At 46.1% G+C, this 22,319-nt stretch overlaps 1 protein-coding gene across 1 annotated transcript in view; it reads right to left on the bottom strand.

Moving 5' to 3' along the window:
• Positions 1-22,319, bottom strand: part of PLXNA4 (plexin A4) — a 457,741-nt gene that overhangs the window by 158,677 nt on the left and 276,745 nt on the right. The window contains exon 4 of the mRNA XM_017532531.2: positions 19,505-19,636. Coding sequence (XP_017388020.1) covers positions 19,505-19,636 — 132 coding nt within the window. The remainder of the gene's footprint in view (positions 1-19,504; positions 19,637-22,319) is intronic.

Raw genomic sequence — 22,319 nt, 5'->3', positions numbered from 1 at the left:
GCTCCCTCTCCCTCCTCAGAGACTGAGGGAATGGAAGGTGAATGTGGAGAAAAAGAGTGAGACAAGAAATCAAGAGATTCAGATAAAAATAAGGAAGAAGGTGGGAGAAATATCAAAAAATAGTGGAGGGGTTAAAGGAAAAAATGGAATTAAATGAGAAGGGAGAAATGAATGAGAGATGGGAGGCATAATGAGAAAAGGCAAACCCTATACTGAGAGATTCATGTCTATGAAAACTGCTCTCAAGCTACACAGTCATTCTGGCCCTATTTATGCAAGAATCTTCCCTGCCAGCATTAATGGCCATAGCCTTCATAATGCTATCTGCCTGTCTGGGGATTTCATACCTGTCAGCACCATCTCAAATTCCTATGGTGACTCTCAGAAAGACTCTTCCATCTGTTCTTCAGGAAAAGAACAGAAAAGTCTAGAAGGCATTGGGTAAATTACCAAGGAACAGAAATGGACCACACCCACTCTACCTACTGCTTTGCACCGTGGGTTCTACCGACTTATGAGCTGAGTCTACATCACAAACTCTTAGTACAAAGGAGATCGTTTTAGAAGGTAACAGAAAAGTGAAATTCAGAGATTGAGATAAAGTTAATTTATAAAGAAGCTGCAAGTTTACATATTCTAATAGCCAGAGGTCTCTAACTGGCTTCGACTGCACACTTCATAGTAAAAAATTCTTTGAGCATACACCTACAATGCACATGTATTTATGTATAAATAATATATGTTTTTCTCATTAGCATCATAGCACTATCAAAGCTTTAGAAAATAAGGAAATGAAGTGAGATAAAGATAAAATAGCGTCTTAATTTGTATTTGATTTTATTAATGAGTTATACAAAACATTTTACTATCATCAAGAAAATTATGATAATGGTAAGAGTGATGTGCTAAATTGGTTTTATTATTGTTTAGTACATTTGTTTAGCGCTTAGTGATACAAGGCTCTAAGGTCTAAGGTTCAATTTATTTCCATACTTCGTTTTAATGGCTGTCATACCTGAAAAGGACACCTCACATAGACACAGACATGCAAAAAAGTGCATTGTTGGCTATGCTGAATAAATCAAGATTTTTTTTTTTTTTCAGTCTCAAGCACCAATTATGTGAGGACCGTTGTTGAAATTCAGCTAGTAGATTTCCATCTTCTCTGATGTCAGTCAGCTCTTGCAACTAATCGGAGGGTACTGAATTTTTACATTTTTTAATAAAGGGGTCAAATTTTTCTGAAACTCCTCATTTGGAAGATTTTTAAGCAGGTAGAAAATTCTGTTTCCAAGTTTTAAAAGTTTTTAGATATGAATTTTTAAAGTGTCACATTTACTCATTACCGGCAACAAAATCACATAATGATGAAAATATTTCCAAACATTCTTTTTTTCTCCCCAAATGATCTCTCCATGCCGTAAATCCTTCTAAAAGTACTTACTTTCTTACCGATTATGAATATATTACCTTTATATTGGAGGGAAAGATTAAGTGTTTATTTTTTCAAAGTTATCAGTAAAATGGCATACTCTGACAGCTGCTTGTCAGAACTGAAAAGGTCAGCAAATGTGGAACATTTTGGTTCTTTTTTAAAAAATGATTAATTTTGTTTCCATAAGCAGCAGACCTCTGCGTTGTACAAAGAATTTCCATGGTCACTTGTACATCATTGCAAAGTATTACAGAGATTTTATTTAAAGACTTGTTTTTATAACATTGATAGTATCTGTCACACAGAAATTGCAAATTTGTTGTAGTATGCTGAAACTGACTCAGACAGTGAGGATGCCAGTGTCAAGCCCCCCTAGATGTAAGGTTCCCCATCTCCGTGTCTCTCTAATGTACGAATGACTGATGCATAGACAAGGGAGGCAGACACTAGCTAGCATCAACTCTATATTAAATACGAGTAAAGCCAGATTTTTTGTTTTAAATAGAAAAACAAAAAGTTCCAGGCCAGGTGCCGTGGCTCACACCTGTAATCCCAGCACTTTGGGAGACCAAGGCAGGTGGATTGCTTGAGCTCATGAGTTAGTTTGAGACCAGCCTGGGCAACATGGAGAAACCCCATCTCTACAAATAATACAAAAATTAGTTGGGCATGGTGGTGTACACCTGTAGTTTCAGCTACTTGGGTGGCTGAGGTGGAAGGGTGGCTTGAACCCAGGAGGTTGAAGTTAGTGAGCCACGATTGCACCACTGCAGTCCAGCCTTCCAGCGTGGGTGACAGAGCCAGGCCTTATCTCAAAAAAAAAAAAAAAAATAGTAGTAGTTCTAATAGTTTCTTCCCTTGCTCCATTGTAGAGTGTTCCTTCTTAGCAGCCCTTGGCATCAAAATACCTAACATTAAAGAAGCAAAAGGGACCTCAGTGTTTTAGAGTTTGGTCTTTGGTATTTTGGAGCAAAACAGCAAATAAATAGCCTCCCCTAGATCATTGTGAAGTTGGGGCTATTGGGTTATCACCATTCAATTTTATTTTACTTTTTTATTTTTTGAGATAGGGTTTTGCTCTGTCACCCAGGCTGGAGGGCAGTGGCACCGTCACAGCTTACTTCAGCCTTGATCTCTGGGCTCAAGTGATCCTCCTAGCTCAGCCCCGAAGTAGCTGAGACTTACAGGAGTTCACCAGCACACCCAGCTAATTTTTGCAGAGATAGGGTTTTGCCACATTGCCCAGGCTGGTCTCAAACACTTGGGTTCAAGCAATCCATCGGCCTCGGCCTCCCAGAGTGCTAGGATTATAGGCATGAGCCACCGTGTCCAGCCAGCATTCAGCTTTAATTGTGGAAGAGAGAGTAATAAATATTTGACAATAAACAAGGGCTCCTAAATTAAGAACATCTGAGAAGATGCAACATTTTGCATGAATTCCCATTGAGAACTGTGTAACTGGCAGCAGTAAGAGGAAGAACTTTAATAATAGTAATAAAATGTGTACCTTTTAGAAAAGAACAGTGAATTAGAGATTAAGGCCACCATCCTGAGCATTTGTGTGAGCGTGAGCAAGCCAGACGTCAGTTAACCTCAAAGGCAACAGCTGCCCTGACCTCAAGGGGTAACCCGGAGAATCTGATTGATGAAGAGAACCCTCCCTTCCCCAAATCACAAGAATGAAGACCAAGAAGTACTCGGCCTGTGCTCACAGACAAAACAGCTCACACATGAAAGAGTAACCAGGGTCAGGCCTACAGCCAGGGAGACTAGCCAAGGAAAAGGGAGAGGAAACCAGAAGAGCTGGGAAAAGAGAGCTAAGTTTTTCCTAGTGAAGGTTCCATAATGCATCAGTCACTCTACATGCTCCCAGTAGCATAACTTCTGTGGCCAAAGGAGTTTGGGAGACACTATTTCCTACATTTGTCATCCCACTCACAGCTCAGAGCTTCATAATACCCATTAGCATATTAAATGTACTACAAAAGGTTATAGTTACTATATCCGTTTAACTCAAGGGCTGGGCACAGTGGCTCATGCCTGTAATCCCAGTCCTGTGGAAGGCTAAGGCAGGAGGATCACTTAAGCCCAGGAGGACCCCAGCCTGGGCAACACAGCAAGATCTCATCTCTACAAAAAAAAAAAAAAAATTAATTTAGCTGAGAGAGGAAGTGCACCTCTAGTCCCAGCTACTCTAGAGGCTGAGGTGGGAGGATCATTTGAGCCCAGGTCTTCAAGGTTGCAGTGAGCTATCATGGCACCATTGCACTCCAGCCTGGGTAACAGAGAGAGACCCTATCTCTAAAAATCTCTACATATCTATATATCTGCTCAACTCAGATTTTCTCAAATGTATTTGACTAAAGAAAGCTTTTTTTAAAAAAAAATATCCTGCAGAATTTTGGTTCTGAGAAATAAAGTTTGGGAACTGCTGGACTAACTGTTGCTTAAATCCGTACCTAGGCAAGGACTGGTGAGGGGCCTCCTACACATCATGCTTCATTTGCCTCTTGAGATGCCCCCACTTTCATGAGAGTGAACATTTATCTCCCAGCTTGTGAATTAAAAGGGGCTGAGTGAACAGAATTTTCTCGAGAGGGCCTTCCCTTCCCGGTGAAAGTGATCTCAGGTGTGAGTAGCGGCCCTAGCCAAAGACTAAGTCTCAAGGAAGGGGGCTGGGTACCTCAGTCCACCAGAACACCCAAGGGGCCTCAGAAACTGTGGACTCAGACTATGAGGCTAGAGCCGACCAGGAGTGGGGCCAGTGAAGGCTTCCTGGTCTGCTCTCTGTCACTCTTGGCACCAAAAACCTAATATGCCCCAGAGGATATGGCAGTGAGTTTGTGAATGATGGAAGCCAAATATAATATTACAGAGGGATTTTTTCTTCTTTTTTCTTTTTCTTTCTTTCTTTTTTTTTTTTTTTTTTTTTTTTTTGAGATAGAGTCTCACTCTGTTGCCCAGGCTGGAGTGCAGTGGCACCATCTTGGCTCACCTCAACCTCCACCTCCCAGGTTCAAGCGATTCTCCTCCCTCAGCCTCCCAAGTAGTTGGGACTCCAGGTGCACACCACCACACCTGGCTAATTTTTGTATTTTAGTAGAGATGGAGTTTAGCCATGTTGGCTAGGCTAGTCTTAAACTCCTGAACTCAGATGATCTGCCTGCCTCAGCCTCCCAAAGTGCTGGGATTACAAGTGTGAACCACCACATCTGGCATAGGTGGATTTTGTTTTAATAAAACACACTCTTAAAATAGTCACCAGCATACTGAAAATCATAGAGATGAAATCTAAGCCTCATTGAGTCACCATTATGTGCCAGACACCACACTAAGAATTTCATGTGCATTTTTAAACTTATTCATTGTAACCACCTAGTCAATGGTCAGTAGGATATTCCCATTTCGCTGATGAAGAAACTGAAGTACCCAGAGATTAAGTAATTTGTCCAAAGCCAAGTGGCAGAGCCACAATCAGGAAGCAGAGCTGTGATTCTAGCCCTGAGCCACCTTCAAGCCATCCAGCCTGTAACTGGATAGCCTCCTGCAACAGCTGGAATCCTTCTGGAGGAGAATATATTCTCTACCTGTTCCTCCACCCCTTATTGTTTCTCTGGACTTTCTCCAAGTATTCACATAATTTCCCCTCAGCTATGGTGCATCCCTTCAAAGCAGTTGCACACGTCTCTGAGTCAGTTTCAAATTGATGTCTCCATTGTCTGCCTGTAATATCTGAAATGCACTTGAAAGACTCATATGAGATATGTAAATAAATGCCATTTATAATTTACCCTTTTATACCTATATTGCATTTAGGAAAGTCATGTGACATCATTAATGCCAACTAGTCATCTTGAACAAGGGCATAAATTAATGTGCATCTATTTACTTTTGTCCCATTGATATTCAAACGGAGTGTAACATTTACTTGAGTATCAACATTTTCAATCTCTTTTCCACAGAACTAAGTGCAAGTCAATGAGTGCTCATGGAATTTAACCATTTTGATTAGGATACCATCCCTAGGGGACAGGGGAGGGGGTTGGAACGGTGTGCGTCAACTTCTACCAACACCTGGCCTGTTGAGAGGGGCAAGGCGGTCAAGGCCCACCTCCCGCCACCTTCACCCAGAAGTGAGGATCACTGGTAAACTTAAGACAGACCCCAAAGGCTCCAGCCTGCAGAACAGAGTCCTTGTAATGACCTCACCCCAAAGCGTGAGGAGAATGTGCTCTTCAAACTGACATCTTTTTCTTCCCTGATCCTCAACTCCACGAAAAATCTGGGTTTCTGGAGTAATTCCCACAGTAAGACCATACTCTTTACAATGCTCTTCAAGCTGGAGTTTACTCTCATTTAACCACAGCAGAGCTTCCAGAATGGGGCCTTCCCTCAGCCCTTCTCTGACTGTGTCCAGGGACTGGCTCTGTGCGAGGCATGCAGTGGGCACTTACCAAACAGACGTGTTGGGGAGAGGAGCTGGAAGCTGCCGGAGAAGCAGCCCTGGCCCTGTCTGTCCACCCTGTGGAGTCTCCTCATGTCCCGCTAAGTGGATGATTACAGGTGGTTGTCTCTAAAAATGGCATTTAGAGTGGCCCGACAGTACCAGGACACCAGCGCTAAGTTAGGAGAAGGCGCTGTGACTGTCAGGGCAATTGCCGGAGAGAGATGCTTAATGGAGTTCAGGATTAGAGAGCTGCCAGCGCTTCCCTTAACCACTGACCCTTGGGCTTCCTCGCTTTCCTCCTGCTCCCATGCTCCCTCAGCCACCCCTGCTCTACCTCCACTTCCTAGCTCTTCTCTATTCAGGGGTAGAGAGAAGGAAAATGAGCCAGCTTCCCCTCTGCTCTAGAAGTCCTGGAAGACAAGGGAGGGACCAAAGCTTCCTCAGCTGCTCAATCCATGATAACTTCATATATCCAATGAGGCGGACTCAAATGGATTCAGACTCCTTCCCTGGAGCGGAAGTGGAGTTACAGAGAAAAATCCACAGGCGACACAGCTCTCTCTGATTAGCATGGGAGACCACAGGTTCCCGGATCCTTCATCCCCTGGAAGTCAGCGCTCCTTACTATGAAGGGAGTCTCTGCCTTAGTACTTTCCAGGGGCTTGGAGATGGATGGGGGAAGCACAAAATCCTGGGTAGCTGGTGCCTGAAGCTCAACTGGCTTTTAGACACCAAGCAGTGGTTTGTCCAGGCTTCCCTGCTCCTAACAACAATACATTTTCTTTTTTTTTTTTTCTTTTTCTTTCTTTTTTTTTTTTTTTTTTTTTTTCTTTTTCTTTTTTTTTTTTTTTTTATTTGGACATAGAGTCTCACTCTGTCACCCACGCTGGAGTGAAGTGGCACACTCTCGGCTCACTGCAACTTCTGCCTCCTGGGTTCAAGTGATTCTCATACGGCAGACTTCCAGGTAGCTGGGACCATAGGCATGCACCCCAAGGCCTAGCTAAATTTTGTATTTTTAGTATAGATGGGATTTCACCATGTTGTCTAGGCTGGCCTTGAACTCCTGACCTCAGGTGATCCACCTGCCTCAGTCTCCCAAAGTGCTAGGATTAACAATACATTGTCTAATAGTAATAAGAATAATGATCATGATGATGGCAACCACAACTTCCTAAGTGCCTACTACATGCTAGGCATTAACTTCAATCCTAAAAGCACTGAAAGAGTTACCATCACTTCCATTTTCTACATGAAGAAACCAAAGCATGAACTGCTGGAGTGAGTTTCTCTGGGTGACACAGCTGGTGAGTACTGAGGGCAGATACAAAAAGGCAAGTCCATGGTCTATTCATGACTCCCCTGTGGTTTCCATCCTGTGGAGTGGTGGAGTCTCACTATGTCACCCAGGCTGGAGTGCGTGTGCTTTCTGGTCACTCCCATAGTTTGTCTGAAAGATGCCAGGCCACTGCCGTGATCATATGCAGATGACAGAGACTCTTTTTCCTACACCAGTCACCATGTAGAAGTACATCTGTCGGAAAATAATAGTGGGGTGGTGGGCTGCCTCCCAGCCTACTCCCTCTGTGAGGTAGGGCTGTTGCTGCCCAGGGCTGCATGTACCCCAAGATGCCCTAGAGGTTGCAAAGGGGCTCTTGTCCCACCTTGCATTAGGCCACAACAAAGGAGAAGCAAACCAAGGACCTCATGAGGCTGAAGCGGGTCCTGAGTCCTGATCATACCTGCACTGCTCTATCATCCCAGCCCCAGAGTCCTCCTGCCTTCTAAGGCTGGTTCTGGCATCTGAGAGTAGGGCGCATCACTTTCTTACTGGAAAGCCAAGACAATGGATAGTATCTCTTGCTCTCACAGGGAGCTGCCTGTTCCTCATCAGAAGACGGGGTGGGGGAAGGCATTGCAGAAGGAGCTGAGCCCTGAATTTAAGCTCGGCTCCTCTCCCAACCTGCTGCTGACTCTGGATGAGCCGCTCCCTCCTCTGGGCTTCAGTTTGCACACCAATCGCAGAGGGAAGTGCAGAAGGAGCGTGTTGCGCTGGATAAGCCAGAAGCACTTTCCAGGTCTAAGGTTTTAGGGTACCATGGACAATCCAGTACCTACTGACTGAAGGAAACTAGCGAGGGAAGTCACTTCCCCTCTGGTTCCTCCAGTTCTGCCATGGTAAAATGGACATGTCCTGCCTTGATTGAGAAGGAGGTGGGGACATCTCAGTAATGATATTCGGGAACCTTTAGGATCTGTCAGACAAACAGGAAGGTTCCCACCTGAGTGAATTTGGGTGAAACACTGAAACAGATCTTCTGTTTTTGTGACTGTCTGAGGTGGCTCCATTTCCTGTCACTCACTCCTCAGCCCTGTGCTTCACGTTTGCTCTCCCAGGCGCTGTCAGGCACAGGCCAGCCTGGGTGCCAGGAGCACACGTCTGCATAGACTTGTCACAGCGTCAGCCATCCAAACACTAACTGGAGTGTACTGCTCAGCCCCTGCAGGGGCAGAGAGGATGGCAGAGAGACGGCTGCGTCCCCATTCAGCGCACCTCGCGTGAGACCTATCGCAGACCCCGTGCTGAGAGCAGGAATCATTCTCAAAGGAGCTCCGCACCTTCGGCTGCAGACAGTATCTCCACAGCAGCATCTTCTATCAGATCAATGTCTGCAGACTTCCAGGGCTGCCAGACTCCACACCAGCTGCCCTCAGAGCAGAACATCCTGGGAGGCAGGGTGGGGACAGCGATGGACACCGAAGTGCAAAGAAACAGTAATGACTCCTTCACGACACAGGGGGTCCCTGGCAGAGGCACCATCCACTTAGGGGTCCCAGGCTTCAAGCTAATGCCAGCCTCTCTTAGACCATGATACCACCTTCCCCTTGAACTGTGGCTCCTCCTGAAGCTCTCAGCAGGGTAAAAATCACGATTACGAAGCCTCCTTTCACCTCTTCCCTCTCTCCGGAGAGGCAGGCTTCACCATCTTTCAATTTCACAACCCCAAACAAAGAACTTGCAAACAAATAGAAGAGGGAAAGGGACAGGACAACATGGGCAGAGAACGTTATGGGCATGCCACCCCTTCTCCTCTTGTATGCCCGTGCCTCTCCAGGGCCCCCCTCTGACCAATCTACTTAAAAATCCAACCCTTTCACCCTACCAGGATCCTGACTCTACTTAATCCACTTGATTTCCTTTTTCTGGAGTGTTTATCACCTGCTAACCTACTCTCTATTTATTTGCTTATTTATTTATTTATGAGATGGAGTCTCACTCTGTCGCCCAGGCTGGAGTGCACTGGCACAATCTCAGCTCACTGCAACCTCTGCCTCCTGGGTTCAAGCAATTCCCTGCCTCAGCCTCCCAAGTAGCTGGGATTATAGGCGCCTACCACCACACCTGGCTAATTTTTGTATTTTTAGTAGACACGGGGGTTCACCATCTTGGCCAGGCTGGTCTTGAACTCCTGACCTTGTGATCCACCTGCCTCGGTCTCCCAAAGTGCTGGGATTACAGGCGTGAGGCACCGCACCCGACTCTCTGATTTATTTCTTAGGTTGGTTCTTTCTTTGCTGCTGCTTCTTGCTAAAATCATAGGGACATGTCACTGTTTCTTCATGGTTGTATTCCCAATGCCTTGACTAGTGCTTGGCACGTAGTAGGAGGGAGCTTAGGGAATGTTTCTTTTTAAAAAAAACTTTGTTTTTTTAGAGAAGTCATCTCCCTCTGTTGCCCAGGCATGACCATGGCTCACTGCAGGCTCAACCTCCCAGGCTCAAGTGATCCCACTGTCTCAGCCTCCTGAGTAGCTGAGACTACAGTCACACACCCCCATGCCTGGCTAATTTTTACATTTTTTTGTAGAGATGGGGTTTTGCCATATTGCCCAGGCTGGTCTCAAACTCCTGGCCTCAACCAGTCCTTCTACCTCGGCTTCCCAAAGTGCTGGGATTACAGGTATGAGCCACTGGCCCAGCTAATTAAACATATATATATATATATTTAGAGATAGGGTCTCTCCATGTTGCCCAGGTTGGTCTATTTCCTGAATGAATGAATGAATCATGCCTGAGTAGTATGCTATAAGGCAAGGTGGCCCTCGCTACTTCACTACGGGTCTATGCTGAAAGGAGCCAGGCAGAGCTGCTGTCCTGGGCAATGCCTATGGGCAGGGAACTCACCTTCAGCCCCACCTCCTCAGGCCCCACATCCTGATTTATGGCAAGGACTTGAGCACCAGCAGCTCAGGAGGACAGGCTGCAAGAGTCCCCCTACACCTGGAAGCAGACCCACTATGAACAGGAGTCAGTAAAACAAAGGACACCATAATAGATGGCTTGGGTCCAAACACAGCTGAAACAGATCCCCAAAGCAGAAACGTGCGTCTGAGGCCTCTGGCTTCCAGGCAGGGAAGGGCGGGTGTGTGAGGAGGCAGAGACATTGAAATTCACCGAGAAATCTGCCACTTCCTCTGGACCTATCAAAGAAGTTACTCGCCTTGTCTGGGGGACAGCTGCTTCTCCCCTGGTGGGGGTCACTCCAGGGCACCCAAGAACAATGACGGTCCCAGCTCTGCCACCTCATCTTCTTATTTATCTGCCTCACTGACATTTCCTCTCACCTCCCTCCCATTGGCTTGGCAGATTTTTATCACACTGGTTTCAGTGCGTATAGACCTTCCCTTGGGGTTACTGGAATTTTAGTAAATACACACCACACTCATACACATGCACACACACACAAAGCACGAAGGAGGCTAACAGACACAAAGACAGAGACAGACACAGGGGAAGGGGTGGGTGTGCACACGCAGCAGAGAGATATCCAGAATCATGCAGAAGAAAGAAAAGAGAGAGAAACGTAACACAGCTGTGAAAGAGACAGGTAAATCGTGACAAAATGACACTGACCCCTTGCAGGGCACACTCATACACTCTGAGCAGACATGTGCACGGAACACGGCACTTGCTATATGAGCTCACAGAGGAACCCGCCCATCCATGATAAGAGAAACCGTATCCAGGCTATAGAACTATGTAATTTTCAAATAGTCTAATAGTTAACGTTTGCTGAATGCTCTTTCTGAGTTAAGCTCTTTTACCTGGAATATCTCATTGAATCCTTGCTCACTCCAGAAGATCAATACTAAATCCCCATTTCACAGGTGCTCACAGAGGCTGGGGTGACCTGAGCTGGCCTCTCTCTTCAGCTGCCTCACTCATCACTTTCCCCTTTCTCCTCTCCTGGCAGCCCATCCGGTGTCCTCAGAAACACATATCACAGGCCCGTCTCTGGCCTCTGTGCTTCCTATTCTCTCTGCCTGGACGGCTTCTCCCCAGATAGTCCCCTCCTGCCACTTCACTCTCTTCCTCTTTTTGCTCAAAAGTTCCCTCCTTGGAGAATTTCCCTGACAAGCGTCTTTAAAAGAGCACTCCCCTACGCTTTTCTGGCCATCACCTTATTCCTTTTGAGTCAGTTCAATTTTTCACTGTGTTCACTATCACCTGATCTAAGTCATTCATTCATTCCCTCTTTCTCTCATTCACTATCTGTCTCTCTGTGCAGAATACAAGGCCTATATAGATAAGGACTTTGCCTGCATTGTTCGCCATGGAATTCCTGGTAACCCAGAAGAATTCCTGGCTTAGAGCAGGTACTCAGTAAACATTTGTTGAATTTTGAATGAATGAGGTGCTGAGGGAATGGGTGACAGAGCTAGAAAATATGTAGCATTTGGGTGCAAAGATATGCACATGTGAACACACACACTCCATTCTCTACCTCTATTCGTCATATAATCCTTACTCTGCATGCCGAGAGCAGGCCATCTATTCATCCTTCCACAAGCCAAGAGCTGGCCTCTTTTGGCATATGGAATGAGGAACACTGGAACCCAAGAAGAGTTTCTGTTTTTGAGTCAGAGTCTCGCTAGGTCACACAAACTGGAGTGCAGTGACATGATCTGAGCCCACTGCAATCTCCACCTCCCAGGTTCAAATGATTCTCCTGCCTCAGCCTCCTGAGTAGCTGGGATTATAGGTGTGCACCACCAAGCTCAGCTAATTTTTTGTATTTTAGTAGAGATGGGGTTTCGCCATGTTGGCCCGGCTGGTCTTGGACTCCTGACCTCAGGTGACCTGCCTGCCTTGGCCTCCCAAAGTGCTGGGATTGCAGGTGTGAGCCACCACGCTCGGCCCCAGGGAGAGTTTCAAACAGTGGTGGGGAGTCAAAGTTAGTTGATCTCTCTGAATACTTCTTTAACTATGGATTCATTAACTGTTTCACAACTACTAAAATATGATGCAAAATATTTCCCCTGGCTGTCAAATATCTCTTTCCTGCACTCTCTGTCCCCCAGTGTAGTATCAGGTAAATCAGAGCGAGGGTGGAGGTGGCAGAGACCAGTGTCTCCGTCCACAAAGAAGCTGGGGACAAGAAGGGATGAAGGAGTGTTTAGGAGAGAGAACAGCTCCTGCCTACCAAATGGTAAGGAGGAACATTCTTCAGGGGCAGAGGCAGCACCCTAGAGCTTGCCAGGTTGCTGAATCAAAATTATCTGGTTCTTAACAAAACTCAGAATCCTGCCATCTCTATTTAAGTCATCGGGCATCATCTCCTGGCAGGAGGTTCCAGCCTCACCAAAAATCAGAGTGCTCTCAAAGAAGGGATGCTCTTCATCACAAGCAGATGAAGTCCAAAGCTCATTCACGCATATTAAGTCTCCAAGACTATAACTGGCCCCTCCTCTGGGCGAGGTCTTCCCCTACATGCTAGACACAAAAGAGACAAGGTCCCTGCCCTCCGAGAACTGATATGCTAGTGCACAGAGATGAGAAATAAACAGGTAATTTTCATACTGTGGTGGGCAGCAGAAGGGAGTACACAGAAAGACTCAATAGGAAGAAGACAAGATGCCGGGGTAAGGGACATTTACATAGGGTGGCCAGTGGAGGCCTCTCTGAGGTCACGATATTTGAGCAAAAACCACAGGCATGAGAAGGAACCAGCCATAGGAAAAGCCAGAGAATTTTCACAGCAGAGGAAACAGTGAGTATGCAAGTTCTGCAGCAAGAAGGAGCTGGGCTCAGGGACAGAACAGATGCCTATTTGCTGGTGCACCGGGAGCCAGGCACCAGGGCCAAAAAATGAGCTTGCAGAGGTGGGGAGGAGTCACAGGATGGGGCCGAGGGGCCAGGCCAGGAGCTTGGGCCTTACGCTGAGAGTGATGAGATGCCCCTGATGATAGGAGGGGTCCATGAAGACCCATTCTGTTAGCTTGGAAAGTGCTCACAAGCCTCCTGATTCAGTTGCTCATCTCTGCTCTCTCTTCACCTGTTGTATTAGTCCATTTTCATCATGCTGATAAAGACATACCTGAGACTGAGCAATTTATAAATTTAAAGTTTAATGGACTCAGAGTTCCATGTGGCTAGGGATGCCTCACAAACATGGCGGAAGGGGAAAGGTACTTCTTACATGATGGCAGACGACAGAATAAGAGCCAAGTGAAAGGGGAAACACCTTATAAAACCATCAGATCTTGTGAGACTTATTCACTACGCTGAGAATATTATGGGGAGAACCACCCCCATGATTCAATTATCTCCCACCAGGTCCCTCCCACAACACATGGGAATTATGGGAGCTACAATTCAAGATGAGATTTGGGTGGGGACACAGCCAAATAATATCACCAGGACCAGAAGATCCTTTAGGCCACTGCACTGCTACAGATCCCAAAAGACCAGAGAACAGAGAGGCTGGTACCTAAGAATGGACAGCATAAAACACACCATTTTCTATCACCAGTTTTTTTACACAGTGATCCCTGTTAGAAAATTGTCCTTCAATCCAATACAAACCTCTTGGGTTATCATCCAGATTGCCCCTCTCCCATATGTTTAGGATGGGAGACTCTCCCCTTCCACTAAGATCTGGGAATACAGATGCTGGTATGTTTCATGGTCGATTTTAGTCTTCAGTGATAGGAGCAGCTAGAGCAGCAGAATTGAAACTGCAGCTCCCTCGAGCCCAGATCAATTCAGTCACTTGCTCAACAAACATGTACTGAATATTTATTAGGTGTTGGTGCTGTTTTAGGGGTCTGTGATACACGAGTAAATTAAAAAGACTAAAAAACGAAAAAAATGTATATTCTCATAGAGTTTATATTTTAAATAAGGAAGACATATAATGTAGAACAATTATAAGACTCATATAGCAAAGAGTAAGCGACTTAAGTGCTATGGATAAAAACAGAGCCAGGAGAGGATACTGAGAGTGTATGAATCTGGGTGGAGGGCAATCTAGAGTTTTACCGTGGCGCCCAGGGGAGGCAGATACCTGAGTAGAATCCCAGGCAAAGGGGAACAACCAGAACAAAGATCCCGAAGCAGGAGGCTGCCATATTGGAGGACTGTCACAGAGGACGTCCCTGTGTCCAGAGCACACTCTCCCTCCCTGGTCCTGCAGAGCAGGGGAGGGGAGCAGAATGAACAAGGGGAAAGTGGCAAGTGGTGAGCTTGGACATCTCACAGGGACAGAATATATAAAGCCCTATGGGTCTTCATAGGCACTTTGGCCACTGAAAGGATTTGAACAGAGGAATGACACTCTCTAACTCAAACTCTTGAAGATTAACTGCTGCATGGAGAAAAGACTGGAAAGACAAAGGTGCAAAGAGAGAGAGTAGTTGGACGGCCAATGCAAATATTCAGGCAAGAGACCATGGGGATTAAATTCCGGCGGGTAGCAATGAAGTGGTGGGAAATAGTCATATTCTGGAAATATTTTGTAGAGTCCATAGAATTTCCTGACACACTGGATATGGGGTAAGGGATAAAGAGAGGAGCCAAAAATAACTGTTAGGTTTTTGGCTTGAATGGCACAGTTGCCATCATCTGCCATCATCCCTATCATCTGAGATAGACAAGACTACAGGTGAGGAGTGTCAGGAAGGCCAGTGAGCAATCTGGCTTTAGACATGTTAAGATATCCACCAGATGGAGATGTCAGACAGCAGTCAGATATGCGGTGCTGGGGTCCATTCTCATAGGCTGTGGGATTTTCTCCCGACCCTTTAAGTGATCTATACAAAGTATAACTCCAACATCTTCAATGCCAGGCTCATCCTATAACACATTTTCATTGTAGGACTGACTCAGGAAACTACTGCTGTCCACCTGTTTTTGTGAACAAAGTTTTATTGGCACATAGCCATCCCCATTTGTTTACATGCTCTCTATGGCTGCTTTTGTGTTACAACAGCAACACTGAATGATGGCAACATATGGTCCATAAATCCTAAACTATTCACTATCTGACCCCTTACAGAAAAAGTCTGTTGACCCCTGGACTAGCTCATTGGTACTTAATGTCATTAACTCACATCTTTCAGGAATATTTAGGTCTTCACCTCGTGTGAAGAAAAAATAACAATCTGAAGATTACCAGAGGTGACTCTTGTGTTATGTGAGCTCTGCAATGGAAGAAGATTCTCATGATTATCTTCATTTTACAGATGAGAAAACTGAGACTCAAACAAGCTGATTGACTTGTCCAGGGTCATCAGCCAGTGGTGATAGGTCCAGGCCTTGAATCCAGGTCTTCGGACATCAAAACCCAAGCTACAGCCAATACATCAGTGGTTCCCAAGACAAGACACAAGTGATTTTGTGTGGATGTAGAATGGATTTTCAATAATTTTAATAATTCTGTTTGATGTGTCAGTCCATTAGGCATACTATAGATGATGAGCACATTAGACCCATAATATTACTATTTAAGAGACAGTTAAAGTAGGTTATCCAAGTTGAAACAGTAAGTTAAAACAAAAACATAATATAAAAAATAGGACAGGGCAAAAGTCATGATGGTAATGTAATGGGCTGAATGGTGTCTCCCCAAAACTTACGCGTTGATGTCCTAACTTTCAGCACTTCAGTATATGACTATATTCAGGATAGGTTCAGTGTGTATCTGTCAGTTCTCACTCTGCTAATAAAAACATACCTGAGACTGGGTGATCTATAAAGGAAAGAGATTTAATGGACTCACAGTTCCACATGGCTGGGGAGGCCTCACAATCATGGTGGAAGGCAAATGAGGAGCAAAGTCACATCTTACATGGTGTCAGGTAAGAGAGCATGTGCAGGGGATCTCCCCTTTTAAAAACCATTAGACTTCATGAGGCTTACTCACTATCATGAGAGCAGCATGGGAAAGACCTGCCCGCATGATTCAATTACCTCCCACAGGGTGCCTCCCATGACATGAGGGAATTATGGGAGCTACAATTCAAGATGAGATTTGGGTGGGGACACAGCAAAACTATATCCAGGTGTTTATGTTAAAATGAGGCTGATAGAGAGAGGCCCTAATCCAGTCTGACTGGTGCTCTTACAGGAAGAGGAGAGTAGGACACAAGGAGAAAGACCAAGACCATGCACACAGAGGAAAGGCTATGTGAGGACACAGTGAGAAGGTGGCTGCCTGCGAGTCAGAGAGGCCTCAGAAAAAACCAGCCCTGCTGACACCGTGATCCTGGACTTCCAACATCCAAAGCTGTGAGAAAACAAATTTCTGTTGTTGAAGTCCCCTGGTCTGTGCTATTTTGTTATGGCAGCCCTAGCAGATGAATATAAGTGATCGATTACTGACATGTAGGAAGTACTTCCTTTATCTGAACTTTAGTCTTTCAGTTATTTAAGTTTGAGCTTTGAAATTAACTGAAGCAACAGGCTATTTGTGTTGGATCCTCTCTCTTCCAATTTTTGTTCAATGAAGGCACTGTGGACTCATTCATTAAAAAATTTTCAGGGGCCTATCAGGTGAGGTTTAGGCTGGCAAGGCATGGGGTGCTCTCAAGAGCTACTATAGACATGTCTAAATGCAGGTCAGGAATAGCCCAATGAAGAATGTGATAGCCAAGCAAAGTTTTGAAGGACAAGGAAAAATTAGATGAGAAAGGGAAGTGCTTTCCAGGCTGCACTGACATCATGGCCAAGTTATGCCCTAAGCCTGTAGACTCAGGGTGCAAAGTGTTCTGACTCATCATGGCTGAGGGAGACGTACCACCTGAAGGAGGCTGGAATTAGTCTTGATGCCCTGGATCTGGAAAATATCAAGGTATATTTACCAAGCTGCTTTGCCCTGAGCTCTACTCCTCATGCCCAGTCTGTCCAGCAGGCATGGGTTCCTCATGTGCTCTCCCCCGAGTCTGGATTTCTGCTCCCTGCCTACCTTGGTCTCACCTGGGCTGCTGTGCTCCAGCCCAGATGGGCCATCTAGAATCTCAATGCCAGCACCTTCCTGACTCTAAGCACGGCCAGTGTCTGGAACCTCCAGTTACATAGTCATAAAGACAAGAGCCTCTCCATTTAACAAGCACTTACTCTGTGCCAGCCACGGTTCTAAGCTTATTATATGCTTATCTCGTTCAATTCTTGGAACAACAACACTATCTGATATTATTGTCACCTACACAGGACGGTAAAGATTGCCGAATCTTAAGGAGGTTAGGAACTTACCAGAGACTACACTTACTAAATGAGGTTTAAGATTCATGCTCAGACATTCCAATCTGTGGACTTGATCATTGCACTGTTCTACAAATCTCCACCAAGACTCCACAAGCCCAGTGGAGACCAGCATTGGCCCAGGTGTTAGGCCTTTGGGATGGTGATTTGGGTGGCAGGCCACTCTCTACATCTGTGTGGAACAGCCCCAGAATGGATAAACTCCCTGGCTTTACTCATTCCTGCCTTCCTTTCCAACATGCCCATAATCTGAAGCTCTCAGGATGCCTCACTGCCAAGCCTGCATTACCCATCCAAAGGGAACCAGGTGAGAAAAAAGAGGTGAACAAGGATTTAGAAGGGGGCTTCCAGGAAAGGAGTAATGCTCAGAATCCTGACTCAGTTCTCAGAGGCGGCTGATGACTCACATTATCAGCTTACACTTTCTAATTTTTTTTCTTTTTCTTTCCTTTTTTAGAGACAATGCCTTGCTATGTTGCCCAGGCTGGCCGTGAACTCCTGGCCTTCCAGCAATTCTCCTGCCTCAGCCTCCAGAGCAACTGGGATTATAGGTACAAGATACTGTGCCTGGCTCTGTTTATATTTTCCACCTTTGAAAGCCTTTTTATGTTTTAAGTCCCAGGTTCTGAAACGCTGGCTTTCAGATCAGGCAAGAAATCCGGTATATCTCCAGATGATTCATGCCACCAAGGAAAGTTGCTTCCCGTCAGCTCCTAGGGCCTCAGAGGTGGGCTGGGAGTGGGGAGTGTGGACCCTGCTATAAAAGCAAGGAATGTAGACAAATGGGAAGCCTCGTGCCCAGCGGCAGCCTCCACCTCGGTAGTCTCCACTCCCAGGAAAAAATACTCCAATCTCCACCCCACCTTGGGAATGAGACCATTCCCAAGGCATGGCAGCCTCAGCCAGGGCACAATGGGGCCCAGTGTGGCTGAAGTCAAGAGAACGGAGAGTCCCACACCAAGAGAAGATGTCATCAAGCTCTTGGGGAGGGCAGAGCTCCTGTGACTGCTAAGGCATAATGCACAAGACCCGTGGGTGGCATAATGTGGAATTCATCTCCCCCATAACACCGAGACGGTCCAGGCAGAACAATCCAGACTGTGTTAGCAGGGTCCTCCAGAGAGTTCAGGCCATGCTGATGAGGATGAAAAAGTGGGGAGATCTGCCCCTCATGGCTGCTGCCTCTGCCACTCAGAGCTAACGCAAACATATTCGTGGGGTGGAGAGATGGCTCCCAGGAATGACTCATCCTCCACAGAGGCCACAGGGCAGAGGTACGGCAGTGCTAAGCCACACTTGGGGTGGGATGTGTGTTGTGGGCTGGAGCACTCCAGGTAATGAATTAGAGGACTCCAGAAAATACCCTTAAATATATGGATGTCCAAGGTGAAACCCCTTGCTTTGCCTGCTGCAGACACATGGCTCCTGGCCTGAACTCAGGGACTCCAGAAGAACTTTGTTCTCAGCTCAGTTTGAGAACCAAGCCCAAGTTTTCTACTTCCTTCTCAGCATCAGCGAACCTGCACCATATCTGTTCTTCTTGGGTGGGCTCCATGGCATTTGCTGGAGTTTCCGCAAAGAGTTGTATGTACACACAAAACTTCCAGGCATGCACTACCCCATCGCATCTCACCACACAGACTCTGTTTTCTGAGTCCTGACCATGGTGTTCCCTTAACTAGGCTCTTTTGGCAGTAAATCCTTGGCTCCCACAGGCTTCTGGGGGCCAGGAAGGTGACTCTGGTAGGAGATCACATTTTGTGTAGGGAAACGTGGACCCACAATGTGGGCCTCTGTACAACGTTCCTTCAAAAGAAAGCAACTGTTGGCCTTGAACATATACATATGATTTTGAAGTTAGTGGATTTGTCCTAGACTCTCCAATATTTTGATATTTTAAATGTTTCTTTCCTGCTTCAGAACACCAAGCCTCAGTCCCCAGGCACCATAACTGAAAAGATACATACTGCGCCAAATAAATCAAATCACCTCTCTGCAGCTGGCCTCCTAAGGTTTGTACTGAGCCACAGGCTACTATTTAGCTGTAAGACAAATGTCTAGCAGAGCCCGAAGAGCCTTACCTGCCTCTCTGACATGATGTAGAGTTGCTCATGGTCCTTGGAGAAGGCCATATCCCGGAGGACAGGGCCGGGATCCACCACCTGCACAGTCTCATACTGGAGGGCGTTGCCCCTGGGTCCATCCACCCGGATCTGTGGAGAAGAGGAGGAGAGCCAATGTAAGTTCAGATCTGCATTGCCCGCAGCCAAACTTCAGCCAGAGACCCTGTCAGCGGCCGAGGGAGAGGGCACGAGTTCCGTCTCTATGGTGCTCACAGGCTACAGTCAAGGAGTGGAGTGACAAGCTCACCAAAGGCCTCATGGTGGGAGTGGCAGAGAGGGAAGCAGGGGACCAAGCTGGGCTTCACCAAGGATCCAGTCTTGATCTCCCCGGTTCCCTGTGCCTCAGGCTCAAGTATCTGATGCCTTCCTTGCTGATCTTTGGAGAAAACGACGTGGCTCTTAGGCTTGGAGGAACAACAGGTAATTGAACCTGACTCAGATCAGAGTATACCCCTGCATCAGAAAGGCAATATTATTTGCTGCATTTGTTAGCAGGAAAAAAATGTCAGTGTAAGGATGGGAACTGCTACCCCGATGTCATTGCTGTACCTTAAAGGGGAACCAGGCAGGGTGCCAACCCCAGAGGTTTCACACTAAGGGTCTCTTTTTGGCCACTGAAACCAGTGGCTTATACTTATACCATTAGGTCCTGAAACCTAGAGGTTTTGTTCCTGTCCCCCAGGAAGGGGATGTGGGAATTACAGGAAAATGACTCATGCTTCAGGCATGAGTCATCCACAGCCTTCTGCAAAGACTCAGCTGAACAGACCATCCCTGGCTATCCACAAGTCCTTCCTAGAAATGCTGGGACAGCGTGGAGACAATGGAAAGAAAACTCTGCCTACACACCCCATGAATGAGAACTAACTTAGAAAAGATGTGAGCTTTCCAACCCTACGTGATGCTCGTCTGGCCTCTGGATGTTGGCCAAGGTCTCTGGAACCATCCTGTGTCTGAGTGCAGAAATCCAACATGACCACTGCCCAGTCAGTGCTAATAACACCACTCCCATGAACCAGGAACAGATGTTACTGAGAATGTGGTTAGGCAAGAGCTAGGGGATCACCACCACTTCCCCACCACACATAGGACTGTAAGGTACACACAGTGTACGTTTAGATATTTCAACAATAAAACTAAAGAAAAAAATTATATTCTAAAATTCCCATTAGGCACTCTTATTTTTAATTTTTAATGTGTAATTTTTAACCTCTCACAAGATCAAGGAGAATAAAAAAGTTATTCTGAGGAACTAAATTACAGAAATAACACCATGTTAATGACACCAGACCACACCAGGTCCTCCAGAAGGCTCCCACCTCTCATTTCTCTTGAGTCCATGAATTCTGATGCCAGGTTATTTTGTGGTTTATGTGTTTGATTTTAGGCTTGTTCTTGATTCTAATTTTTTAAATTTCCTTTTAAGAGTTATTTTTAAGTTTTACGGACACTAGGTACTGGGAGATGGTTTTGCACATAATGTAAACCTCTCAATCCTGTGGGTTAAATGTTCATTCATCATGGCTCAGGTGCCTCTCCGGCATCCAGTCCACACTCTCCCACCTTTTGGGTGGGATTGAACCCACTCCCTGCTTCCCAGGTTGTCCTTGATGAGCATAAACAAACAAGCTTGATCTTACTCTCTCGCCATGGTGATTGAGAGAAAATAGGCTCAACCCAATCAATGTGAATCAGAGCAAAGCAAGGACTCACTCATGGCAGGGGGAAGAAATGGTCTCTCTTCGCCCTCAAAGAGGTAAAATGAACTTGGAGCTCAAAGATCTGTGGGCAGCAGTCTCGTAACGAGAAAGGGAACTGGAACCAGGGCAGGTCAAGCACAGAGATGGGAAAAAATTGGTCTTTGGCAACATAGCTGAGCCACTGAATCAAAATAATCCCAAAGCCTGCCTGACACTGGGACCTTCCAGTTTCTCCAGATATTTTATTTTTGTTAAAGTAATACAAAAGTTTTTTGCAACATCACAAGTTCTGACGGATGCACCGATAATAGATGAGAAAAATGATACCCAGGTACATTAAACAACTGGGCTGAGCTATAAATTCTGGGGACAGAATTAGAATTCAGTTTGACTCTGGAAGTCCATGCTTTTCCTACCCTTAGTTACATGAGAGTCCTTGCTCCTGAAGGGTTTCCTGTGTATCTCCCAGTGGCAGCCACCTAAAGGCAGGGGGCCGAGGTCACGGTCTGTCTCTAGTCTGTACAGTTCCAGAGGCTTTCTCTAGTCATTCTGATTTTGATGCTCGAACACTTGAGCTTGACAAATGTTTATTTTAAAAATGAAGAAATAAATAAATGCAGTTAAGATTCCTCTTTGCTGATTTCCCATTAAGCTCATGAAAACAACAGTTCAAGGATTTAAGGAGCCATGGTTAGTGTCAAAAATGGAAATGCCTCTGATTCCCAGAGCCCTCCTTCTTCTGTGCCCATCCCCAAGCCACCAGATGTCCACCCTGGCCAGGTCCTTCCCTAATCTGGATGAAACAGGAGTTCACGCAAAACCAATTGGGATTACCACCCAAGTCTGACCGCATGATGATGGCCTTGGCCCCTGGCCCAGACAAGCTTCATCCCCAGCTGGGAGGCGGCCCTGGAGCGGAAGCAGAGAGTGATACTGAACGCCCTGGCTGTTCTCCAGCCCGCTCAGGCCACTGTCAGCCAGAGCAGGGTTCCGAGTGAGGGGATGCTGGCGGAACTAAGCCCCATGCGGGGCTCCTTGGTCTGATCCCCAAATAAAATTGCATTCAGTGCCTG

This window comes from Cebus imitator, unplaced genomic scaffold (genome assembly GCF_001604975.1).
Source record: "Cebus imitator isolate Cc_AM_T3 unplaced genomic scaffold, Cebus_imitator-1.0 Scaffold77, whole genome shotgun sequence".
NCBI classification, from domain to species: domain Eukaryota; kingdom Metazoa; phylum Chordata; class Mammalia; order Primates; family Cebidae; genus Cebus; species Cebus imitator.
The sequence above is the reverse complement of the archived record's forward strand: the minus strand, read 5'-3'. Positions and strand labels throughout refer to the sequence as shown.